At 62.8% G+C, this 10877-nt stretch overlaps 1 protein-coding gene across 4 annotated transcripts; it reads left to right on the plus strand.

Moving 5' to 3' along the window:
• Positions 1 to 2749: 2749 nt before the first annotated feature.
• On the plus strand, positions 2750 to 9749 carry MIIP (migration and invasion inhibitory protein). Of its 4 annotated transcripts, none has more exons than XM_055332703.1 (10): positions 2750 to 2796; positions 3969 to 4274; positions 4856 to 5185; positions 5527 to 5611; positions 7244 to 7352; positions 7442 to 7494; positions 8010 to 8139; positions 8286 to 8382; positions 9072 to 9206; positions 9488 to 9749. In XM_055332703.1, the coding sequence occupies exons 2-10, from the start codon at positions 4152 to 4154 to the stop codon at positions 9527 to 9529; spliced, it is 1104 nt and encodes a 367-aa protein (XP_055188678.1). In that variant the 5' UTR covers positions 2750 to 2796; positions 3969 to 4151; the 3' UTR covers positions 9530 to 9749. The 4 variants fall into 4 exon arrangements, with proteins under 4 accessions (XP_055188678.1, XP_055188681.1, XP_055188679.1 ...); XM_055332706.1 differs by having other exon boundaries at positions 2782 to 2800; XM_055332704.1 differs by lacking the exon at positions 2750 to 2796 and adding an exon at positions 2868 to 3069.
• Positions 9750 to 10877: the final 1128 nt, after the last annotated feature.

Raw genomic sequence — 10877 nt, forward strand, 5'->3', positions numbered from 1 at the left:
GAGGCGGGCCTGTGTCCCTCCCGGCTGGGGCAGACACACTGCACCCAATGAGGCCAAGTTCTTCTTTGTTTCCTTTACTTGCTTCACATCTTTCACTTAATTGTTAAAATATTTTCTTTGACACAGAGCGAGAGAGCGAGAGGGAGCGTGCGTGCAGGGAGGAAGGGCAGAGGGAGACACAGGCTCCTCCCTGAGTAGCGAGCCCAATGCGGAACTGGTCCCAGGACCCTGGGGTCACGACCTGAGCCAAAGGCAGACACTTAACCGGCTGAGCCACTCGGGTGCCCCTGCTTCACATCTTTTAACAACAGCCTTATCGAGATTTTATTTATCTATTTATCTTTAAGCCCTATGCTCAACATAGGACTTGAACTCATGACCCCAAGACCAAGAGTCCTGTGAGTCATGTGCTCCGCCAGCTGAGCCAGCCAGGTGTCCCTTATCAAGATATAATTTATTTTTTTTAATTATTTTTTTTATTTATTTATGATAGTCACAGAGAGAGAGAGAGAGAGAGAGAGAGAGGCAGAGACACAGGCAGAGGGAGAAGCAGGCTCCATGCACCAGGAGCCCGATGGGGGATTCGATCCCGGGTCTCCAGGATCACGCCCTGGGCCAAAGGCAGGCGCCAAACCGCTGCGCCACCCAGGGATCCCAAGATATAATTTATATACAATAAACTGGAGGTTTCAAGTGTATGAGTGAGACATACATATGCCCGTGAGGCCATCACCACACCCAGGACAGTGGACATATGCATCACCCCCAAGGTTCCCTCATGCCCCTTTATCACGCCTCCTTCCCTCCGACCTCCTAGATCCCATAGATCCCAACCATGGATCTTTCCATCGCTATCGATCTGTTCACATTTTCTAGTTTCATACAGATAGAAGACATAATACATAGTCTTTCTTTTCCATGCAACATAATTATCTTGAGGCGCATCCAGATTGGGCACATCAAAAATTCATTCCTTTTTATTGCCGAGTGGTATCCACTATACGGACATACCATGATTTGTTTATCCACTTGTCTGTTTGCCTATGTTTCTTTTTTTTTTTTTAAGATTTCATTTATTTATTCATGAGAGACAGAGAGGCAGAGACACAGGCAGAGGGAGAAGCAGGCTCCCTGATGTGGGACTCGATACCAGGACCCCAGGATCACGCCCTGAGCTGAAGGCAGACGCTCAGCCACTGAGCCCCCCCCCCCGGCATCCCTTGACCTATGTTCCGATACAGCCGTTGTAAACATCTATAAGCAAATCTTCGTATGGACAGTCTTTCCCTGGTTGGGTAACTGCCTAGGAGTAGAATGACTGGTTTGTATAGTGTGTACACACTTAATTAAAAAATAACAACAACAACAAAAAAAAAACCCAACACCTTTATTGAGGTGAAATTTACGCACCATAAAATCCACTGTGCAATTAAATCATTTCAGCAAGTGTACAAGCTTGTGCAGCCTTCGTGACCCCCGGGGTGACCCAGCGGTTTAGGGCCTGCCTTCCGCCCAGGGCGTGATCCTGGGGTCCTGGGATCGAGTCCCACATCAGGGAGCCTGCCTCTCTCTGTGTCTCTCATGAATAAATAAAGTTTTTTTTTTAATTTTTATTTCTTTATGATAGTCACACAGAGAGAGAGAGAGGCACGAGACATAGGCAGAGGGAGAAGCAGGCTCCATGCGCCGGGAGCCCGACGTGGGATTCGATCCCGGGTCTCCAGGATCACGCCCTGGGCCAAAGGCAGGCGCTAAACCGCTGCGCCACCCAGGGATCCCAATAAATAAAATCTTTAAAAAAATAATAAACATTAAAAAAAAGTCCCCAAAAGCAAAGTTGTGCAGCCTTCACCACAGTCCAGGTCTAGAGCGTGTCCAGCACCCCAAACGATCCTCTTGCTCTCCTCCCTTCCTTTCTTTTTCATCATTTATTTAAAGAGTTTGTTTATTCATGAGACACAGAGAGAGGCAGAGACACAGGCAGGGGGAGACGCAGGCTCCATGCAGGGAGCCGGACGCAGGATTCGATCCCAGGACCCCGGGGTCGCGCCCTGGGCCAGGCCGACGCTCCACCGCTGAGCCCCCGGGCGCCGCTATCCTTTCTTCCCTTTCATTTGCTGAATTACACGGATTGGTTTCGCAGTGTCACCTGGCGGCGGCGGGCGGGCCGCGGCGGCGCTCGGGCTCGGCCCGCGGGCGGGTCTGTAGGCGGGACGTCAGGTCCCGGGCCCCCGCTGCCCCCGCTGCCCCCGCTGCCCCCGCTGCCCCCGCCGCCTCCCCCCTCCCGCGGGGACCCTCCCCCTTCCTCTCCCCGCCCAGGGCCCGGCACCGCGCCTCTCCGCGCAAGGCAGGGAGATGAATACTGGAAGGAAAGTGTGAACAAAGGTCCTGGGGCCGCCGCCCCCACGACCGCCCGGCCGCCCGCAGGGGAATCCTGCTCTCCCCGGAGCCGCGGCAAGCCCGAGCTGCCGCCTTCACGCGCGGCGCGGCGCGGCGCGGCCCGTCCTGACCAATCGGAGCTCGGCCGCCGGAGCGCGCCCCGTCCTTATTCGCCACGGCCCGTACGCGATCTCGGAGGTTGACCAATCAGCTGTTGATTCCCGCCGTGAGTCCCGCCCCAATGTTGAAACCGCCGCGGCCGGGCGCCGAATCACGTTCGCAGGAGCGTCAGGCTCCGCCCGCAGCCTGGCCAATCAGGGCGCGCGGACGGGGCCCCGCCCACGTCCCGCGACGCGGGGGGCGGGCCGGGCGGAAGTCCGGGCGGCGGGAGCGGCGGCTGGCGGCGGCTTCCGGGCGGTGGGTGAGCGCGGCGGGGGCGCGGCGGGGGCGCGGCGGGGCGCGGCGGGGGCGGGGGGGCGCACTCCGCGGGGGGAGGAACAGGGAGGCTGAGCTCCGCGGGGTTCTGCTGCCCCCTCTTCTCTTTGGAGACAGGCTCCGCCCCCGGGTCGCTCGGTCGGGGGAGGAGGGGCGCCGGGACCCGGGTGCGGGTCGGCCTGTTGGCCTCCGTGGTCTGCGGCCTCCCCGCCCTCCCGGGTCGTCGGGCCCCCCTGGGCGCTGGTGGGGGTCCAGGTCAGTGTGGGGGGCCGGGCCGTGGCTGTCAGAGTCCACACCGGGAGACTGAGTTCCCGGGTGGAGCGAGCCCTGGATCCCTGAGGGCGCTCGGAAGCCCCCTCCCTGCAGAAATCCTTCCAGAGGCCTCTGTGCCCCTGAGCCTGGATCCCTGGGGCAAAGGGGCAGAGGAGGAGGGGGGAGGAAGGGGAGGAGGAGAGGGAGGAGGGGGAGGAGTGGGGGGAGGAGGAGAAAGGGGGAGGGAGGAGGAGGGAGGAGTGGGGAGGAGGAGGAGGGGAGGGGGAGGGGAGAGGAGGAGGGGGAGGGGAGGAGGAGTGAGAGGGGGGTAGGAGGGGAGGGAGGGGGAGGGAGAGAGGGGAGGGAGGGGGAGGAGGAGGAGGGGGAGTCACAGGCACCCTCAGCGGCACAGCAGGGGCTGGAGTGTCTGGAGTGTCGGGTCCTGGAGCCACATTCGGGTTCACATCCTGGCTCTGTGGCAAGGGGGGCTGGAGGAGGAGGAGGGGGACGGAGAGGAGGAGGAGGAGGGTGAGGCTGGGGCTGGAGTGTCGGGGTCCTGGAGCCACACGCGGGTTCACCTCCTGGCTCTGTTGCGTATTCGCTGTGTGACGTGGGTCAACTTTGGTTTCTTCATTTGAGAAAAGACGGGGAAGACGGGCGGGTGGTAGGACGGACGGAAGCTTCCCTTCAGCCTTGCCCTAGTCGTTTCCCACAAACTACAGGAACGTGGTAGCTAGGGCCGTTGCAGGGGACCGTCCTCTTTGCGGCCTGTGAGCGAACGCGCCCTGGCCAGGGCCCTGACAGCAGACGTCCGTGTGCCGGCACCGCACTGAAGCCTCACGGCCTGACCTCGTTTCATCCGCACAGACCTCAGCAGTTCTGTTTCCATGTCTGTTTGGCAGATGAGGAAACTGAGGCACGGAGCAGTTCAGTAACCTGCTGGAGGCTGCAGAGTGGGGACCGGAGCCCCGGGTTCCGGCTCCGCGGCAGCTCCACAGCCCGTCAGCTGCCGCCTCTTCAGGTAGGAGGGCTGGGCCTGGAACCTGGCCTGGAGGTGACTCTGCCGCCCGTGGAAGCCCCGCGACATGTCTGGGATGGTGGACGCGGGCGACCTGGTGCAGCTCCGGCAGCTCAACCTGGCGCTCCTGAGGCAGCTGTGGGCCGGGCAGGATGCCGTGCGGCGCTCGGTGGCCAGGGCAGCCTCAGAGGTGCGTGCTCACCTGGAGATCCCGAGGGGCGCTGAGGGGACTGCCTGACCCGGTGGGAGCTCAGGCCTCCATGCAGCGCGCCCAGCGCAGAGGAACCAGCCCCAGCAAAGAAGGGGCCGGCCTGGGCTCCTGCGGAGGCTGGAGCAGGGATGAGGATGGGGACGGGGATGAGGACGAAGATGCGGGGATAAGGATGAGGTGGGGGGATGAGGATAGGGATGAGACGAGAGGGTGAGGATGAAGGGATGGGGGGATGAGGACAGGGATGAGGATGAAGGGATGGGGATGAGGGGATGGGGATGAGGATGGGTGATGGGATGAGATGAGAATGGGAGGATGAGGATGGGATGAGATGGGAGATGAGATGGGGGTGGGGATGGAGAGATGAGAATGGGGATAGGGATGAGGATGGGGGATGAGCATGAAGATGGGGATGAGGATGAAGATGGGGTGTGGAGATAATGATGGGGATGAAGATAGGATGGAGGATGAGGATGGGGAGCCAGGCCTTTGTGCCTGGTGCAGGCCGGCTGGGTGTGTGGCTGGGCCGCTCCCGGGGTGACTGGGCCTCTCTGTTCCAGTCAGCCCTGGGCGCCAGCAGCTGGGACTCCCAGACCCCATCATCCCAGGAGATGTCTCCAGTGGCCCTCAGAGCCTCCCGCCTGCAAGACGCCCAGCAGGACGCCCCCTGTGGTATGTCCTGGCCCGGCGGGGCCAGCTCTGGGGTCACCTCTCTTCCGTCCACCAGGGACCGGTGCCCAGCATCCCTGGGCTCGCCGAGGCCCTGCTCGGCACCCTTGCCCATCTCAGAGCCAGACGACTCAGAGCTTTCAGCAGGGCTGGCCGGCTCAGTGCCCCAGGAGGCCCGGGCCCAGAGCTCCGTCCTGGACCGGCACAGCCAGCCGCCCAAGGTAACGTGGGAGGACAACTTCCTGACCCTGACTGTCCCCGTCTGACGAATGCCCTCGGCAGCAGCTCCCCTCCAGGGTGGGGGGCTTCCTGGAGGTACCTAGGGCGTGTCCAGCTCAGCTGAAGTGCTGAGAAGTGGTGGCCGTTAGTCTCTCAGCGCTTTGGGAAGAAGGTGATGAACCCGTTATACAGATGGGAGGACCGAGGCTCAGAGGCCACCCTTGTTCAGAGTCACACACCAATGGGGTTTGGGGCCAAAGTCTTGTCTTCCAGCTCCCAAGCCCTGGAGCCTCCTTCGGGCCGGGCCCGCACGCCTAGCCCTTGCCTCTGTCTCCCTCCCCAGTCGAGAGTGACCTTCCGTGAGGAGTGTGCAGTGCCTGATGGGATCTGGCGCCTCAGGCCCTACTTGGGCTACGACTGGATCGCAGGTACGGCGCCTCGGTGCTGCCGGAGCTCCCCACGCCGAGCCAGCGCTGCCCTGCTGTGCGTGGGTACCAGGTCGGGCCCGGTCTGTGTGCATGTCGACCCTTTACACTGTCCTGCCCCCCGGGACCCTCTCCCCCAGCAACCTCAGAGGCCTGGCAGGTCCTCCGGCTTCGTCTCCCCATCACTGTCCATTTCTGACGCAGCAGCCAGAATGAAGTCTTAATCACGGGGGTCAGAGGACTGGGCGCTCCGAATAAAATCCAACATCCTTATCTAGACCGACCAGGTCTGTTGCCGGTCCTCGAACCTGCAGCCCTCGTGGTCACTGTGGGGCCTTTGCACTTGTGTTCCCGCTGCCTGGGGAGCACTTCCCAGGTTCACACCCTCTGGTTCCTTTTCACCATGGAGGGCGCAGCTCAGAGGCGGGGCCTTCGGTGAACATGATGTCGTAGTCACCACCACCCCCCCCACCCCCGTGGCGCAAGTCATTTGGACAGTCTCTGTATCGCTCGCTCTCGGGAGTCGCCCCGTTTCCCTGTTTCTTAGCTGACGTCCGCGATAGGCGTTCGCTTCCCCCGAGCGCCGTAGCCGTCCTCTTGCCGAAGCTCTGGAGCCCGAGCTCAGCGGTGCGCGAGGCGTAGTAGGCCCTCACCCAGCACTTGTAAGGGCTCCTTGCTGTGTGGCTCCCCGTTTCACAAAGGAGGAAACTGAGGCACGGAGAGGTGGAGTTCCCTCCTGAAGGCAGGTGCTCCCGGGGGTTGCTGGGACCCCGCGGTGGTGGGGACGCGGGCCCTGTCCCCAGGGTTGCCTGGCCCCGTCAGCTCACCGCCTGCTTCCCGGAGGAGGTGCCTGCCATGGGTCCGTCCCCCATGCCATCAGCATAGGATGGCGGAGAACAGGGCGCTGTGCCGTGCGCGTCCCTCGCCGTTACCCCGTCCTGTCCTGTGCTTCCTGGTGATCCGATTCGGTCGGTGGGGCTGCTGTGCGCTGGCCCCGAGGACCGAGCACCGCGGAGGCCCCGCTGCCTCTGAGACGCCCAGTGGGAGGCGTGTGACTTCTCCCCCTTGCTCCCCCCCTCTCTGTCTCACCACCCCCCCTTCTGCGTTCTGCATGCTCCTGGCTCCTGGTTCCGGCCCTTCCCTCTGCTGGGCGTGGGAACAACTCCCGCCAGGACCATCTATACTCACTCTTTCCAGCTCCGATTGCGTTTTCTTAGTCTGCCGCCCGCTGAGCCGTCCTGTCCACGGCAAGCAGGGTCACATGCTCCCCTGAGGGCTCTTACCTCCTAGCAGGTGTCACCCCGCAATGTCGTGTCTCAGGTTTCTTAGGAGCCTGGGTCACCCCCACCGCCTCCTCGTGAGGCCTGCGAGGCCGACCCATCTAGTTCCCTCCTCCCGCGCTGGCTCCGTCCATCCATGCTTGTTCGCTGTGCTTGTTCGCTGCACGGACGGTGGGACAGGCGTGAGGGCCGACTCGCTTGGTGGGGAGCTGGCGGTCGCGGTGCGTGGGGCGCCCCCGCTGGTGTGTCATGTGAGGCAGCGGGGCAAAGCGGGTTGCCCCAAGTGCCGCCCCCGCCCCCCCACCCCGGCCCCGGCCCATGGCCACACAGCAGCGCCGCCACTCGCCCCCTCCAGGGTCGCTGGACAACAGCTCCCCCGTCACCAGCAAGCCCGATGCCTTCTTCTCGGAGCTGAAGGATTTCCGGGAGGCCAACAAGGAGGAGTGTGTTCACAGTGACCCTGAGTGAGCAGGGGTGGCGAGGGGTGGCGAGGGGTGGGAGGGCGGCTCGGGCCCCCCCCCACCCGCTCGCGCTCAGCCCTCTCCCCTCACAGGCCCCGGCCCCCAGGCGTGCGGGAGAGCCGCAGCGTGGAGGAAGAACATGCATGTGAGTGGTTGTTCTCACCAGGCGCCCAGGGAGGCAGCGGGGACCTGGGGGGCCTGGGGACCAGGTGCAGTGAGGCAGACCTTGGGGGGCTGCGGGGCAGCTGAGGCCAGGCCCTGCAGGACCAGGCTGGCCCTGTGTCGCCCACCTCCCCGCCCCGGCCGCCTCTTTCCTCCGCGCCTGTCTTTGCTTCGGGTCCGCACGTGTAGCATGTGTGCACACGCGTGTGGATGGCGCATGTGTGCTGTGTGTGATGACTGCTACAGGTGTGCGTGTGTGTTCACTAGTGTGGCATGAAGCCGTGTGTCACGCCTGCACACGGGTGTGAAAATGCCCGTTTGTGTGAGGGCACCAGCCTGTGTCCCGCTGGTTTCGTCACGTGAGCACACGTGCACGTCTGTGTCGTGTATGTGTGTGTGTGTGTGCACCCGTACGTGTCTGTGCGTGTGGGGTGGGGCAGCAGGGGCTCGGGGAGGTGGGGGCCCAGCTGAGGGGAGCTGCTGCTCATGGCCCCGCAGGTGTGTACTGTTACCACGTCAACCGACGCCTGTTTCTGGTGCCTTCCGACCCCGGCGTCCCCTGCCGCCTGTGCAAGACCCCCCGGGACCAGAGGGGCCCTGAGACCCTGCTGGAGCCCGCGCATGTCAGGTGAGTGGCCAGAGCAGGCAGGTACTGGGGGCAGCACAGCGGCGGCCAAGGAGGGGAGCCAGCCTGAGGCCGGGCCAGTCCCGAGGGGGGCAGGGCGGGCCTGGGATGCTGGCCCCGCAGTGCCTCCTCTCCGCCCCCTCCCGCAGGGTGAGCATCCCGCTGTCCGTCCTCCACCCTCCACACCAGTACCGCATCCACCGGCGGAAGAGCTTCGACGCCTCTGACACGCTGGCTCTGCCCCGGGTGAGCGGCCACATGGGGCCCGGGTGGAGCTGGGCTCGGAGGCAGGTCCCCAGATGGCTTCTGAGGCCCAGGGAGGGCTGAGACTGTCCCAGGGCCACACAGCGAGGCCGGGCCGCTCCCATCGCGGCTGGTCTGCGTGCTCGCCCACCCCTCGTACGTGGGCCGCCTTCTTGGAGCTCCTGTGTGCTGTGCGCGGCCCCTCGGAGGCTTGGCTCATGGAGCCCTCACGGCAACCAGGAGCGCAGGTCCTGGAGCCTCCCGCGGTTCAGATAAGGAGACTGAGGCAGAGGGAGGTGCCTGGGCTCAGGTCAGCAGGTGGCAGAGCAGAGATGTGAGCAGGCCCTTCCAGTTCCTGGTGCCTCCCGTGGAAACGTTCTTCGTGTCTCCTGGCCAGGGTGGGGGTCAGTGGGGAGGGGAAGGGGTGCTCATCTGTAAAATGGGTACAGCCTATGGTCCTCAGACCAGTGGGGTGAGTGGGGCCCTTCAGTGAATCGGTACTTCTGGGCCATGGGGAACATGTGGTGCCCGGGAAGTGCTCAGCCACTGTCCATGGACTTCCCCCTCCTGTCTCAGGTCGGGGCCAGGGCCTGGGGTCCCCCAGTGTGTGGACACAGCCCCCTCCCCGGGGTGCGCCCCCCTGGAAGGGAGCCCTGCCACAGGCCAGATGCCTTAACCCTTGCTGTCCACAGCACTGCCTGCTGGGCTGGGACATTTTCCCTCCCAAATCCGAGAAGAGCTCAGCCCCCAGGAGCCTGGACCTCTGGTCCTGTGTGTCCTCCGAGGCCCAGCACCGGAAGCTGCCCGCTGCCAGCCCTTCCCACCTGGTATGGTCAGGGTGCCCCAGGACGGACATGCCTTGGAGCAGGCCTGGGGTCTGCAGAGCCCCCGGGGGTGGGAGGGGGCAGGGGGAGCAGAGCCAGGAGCGTCTCTGCAGGGGCCCGTCCTCCCAGCCCACGGCACCCCCCTTCAGGCTCTTCTGCTCCCTGCCAGCCGCCCTACCCCACCCGGGAAGGTGACCCAGACTCTACAATCCAGATGGGGATAAGGGGGGAACGGAGGGTGACCATCCAGGCCCTGCCAACACGGGTCCCACCCTGCACCCCAGTGTGGTCAGGACCCCAGGCCTGCGCCCCCTGTGAAGCCCTGAGGACTGGCCATTTAGAGGAGGATGGAGCCGCGGCCACCAGCTGTAACCCGTCTTCTCCGTTAGGGCACCCGAGGAGGGAGCCCTGCCCGGCCTCAGCTGCAGGTGCACTTAAGCTCTGGCCTCCTAGGTTGGGCAGGTGGAGGGACCCAGGCCCTTGTCCCTCTTGGGGACAGAGCTGGGGAGGTGACATGTTTGTAAATAAAGCCCATCCTTGTCTGTAGCTCCAGGTTGCCCTGTGTGCTGGGTCTGTCCTGCTGTTGCCCTCGGTGTCCGGGAGGTACCCTGGCAGCGCCTGCCCACCCCGGGGACAGGGCGTCTGACGCTGGGTGGGGTAGATCCAATGCCTGGGTGTACCTGCAGCTCCCAGCCCTGGGTGGGCGGCCTCTGGGGTGGGGGCTCAGGGCCACAGGCTGACCCCTGCAGACAGCGGGCGGTGAGTGAGTTCTCCCCCCTGGTTCCTAAAGCTGGGGTCCAGGGCCCCAGGCTCCTCCGAGGCCCTCTCTAGCCAAGCCCCCGGAGCCACAGGTGGTCGGGGCCGTGGTCGGGGCCGGGCGGGTAGCTGGAGGGTGGACGGGCCGAGAGCCCAGATCAACGGCCAGTGTCTTTCTCCTGAAATCCTGGTTTTGAGGATAAAAGTGGAGTAAATGGGGAACCAGAGCCCAGAGGAGGCACATGGCTTTTCTGAGGTTTCTCAGCCTGGAGGCCGAACGAGGGTTGTGGTCTCCTGTGGCTTCCACTAGAGCCGCGATGCCGGGAAGCTCCGTCAGCCCGTTGCTCAGGGCCCACGTGTCAGGGCGGGGAGGCTTCTGCTGCCGCAAGCGATCCCCAGCTCCCGGGGGCTTCCGTGGGTCCCGGTTTCTCCACGTCCACACCGGTGTTTGTCTTCTGCCTTTTTGATAATAGCCATCCTCGTGAGCGCAAGGTGCTATCTCGTGGCTTTGGCGTGTATTTCTCTGATGATGAGTGACGGGGAACCGCTCTTCTTGCGCTCGTGGGCCGTTTGTAGGTCTTAGGAGAAACGCGCGTTCAAGTCCTCTGTTCATTTTTAAATCGGGTTGTTTGCTTTTTTGATATTATTCACATGTAATTTGAAGTCATAGGGCCCGTGGGAGTCAGTGGTTTTGTTAGAAATTCTTTGGCTAGAGGGAGTAGAGCATCTGGAAACCTTTTGCCAAACAAAAATAATGAATTTACAGCTGAGAGCAGCTTAGAAGTTTAGCTGAGCCGGAGGAGGAACAGTTTGAACAACACAAACATTTCCCATAAAAGTCCTGATTTTTCTTTCTTTTTCTATTTTTCTTTTCTTTCTTTCTTTTTATGCTGGGTCCATTAAAGCCTCAGGGTAAGT

The sequence above is a fragment of the Nyctereutes procyonoides genome, unplaced genomic scaffold (genome assembly GCF_905146905.1).
Source record: "Nyctereutes procyonoides isolate TBG_1078 unplaced genomic scaffold, NYPRO_anot_genome, whole genome shotgun sequence".
Taxonomy (NCBI): domain Eukaryota; kingdom Metazoa; phylum Chordata; class Mammalia; order Carnivora; family Canidae; genus Nyctereutes; species Nyctereutes procyonoides.

Bases quoted from the DNA above. Each gene is read 5' to 3' on its own strand.
- MIIP (XM_055332703.1), top strand. From the start codon at position 4,152: ATGTCTGGGATGGTGGACGCGGGCGACCTGGTGCAGCTCCGGCAGCTC. The intron at 5,186-5,526 runs GTAACGTGGGAG...CTCCCTCCCCAG, and splicing joins GGCACAGCCAGCCGCCCAAG to TCGAGAGTGACCTTCCGTGA. The intron at 7,353-7,441 runs GTGAGCAGGGGT...CTCCCCTCACAG, and splicing joins TGTGTTCACAGTGACCCTGA to GCCCCGGCCCCCAGGCGTGC.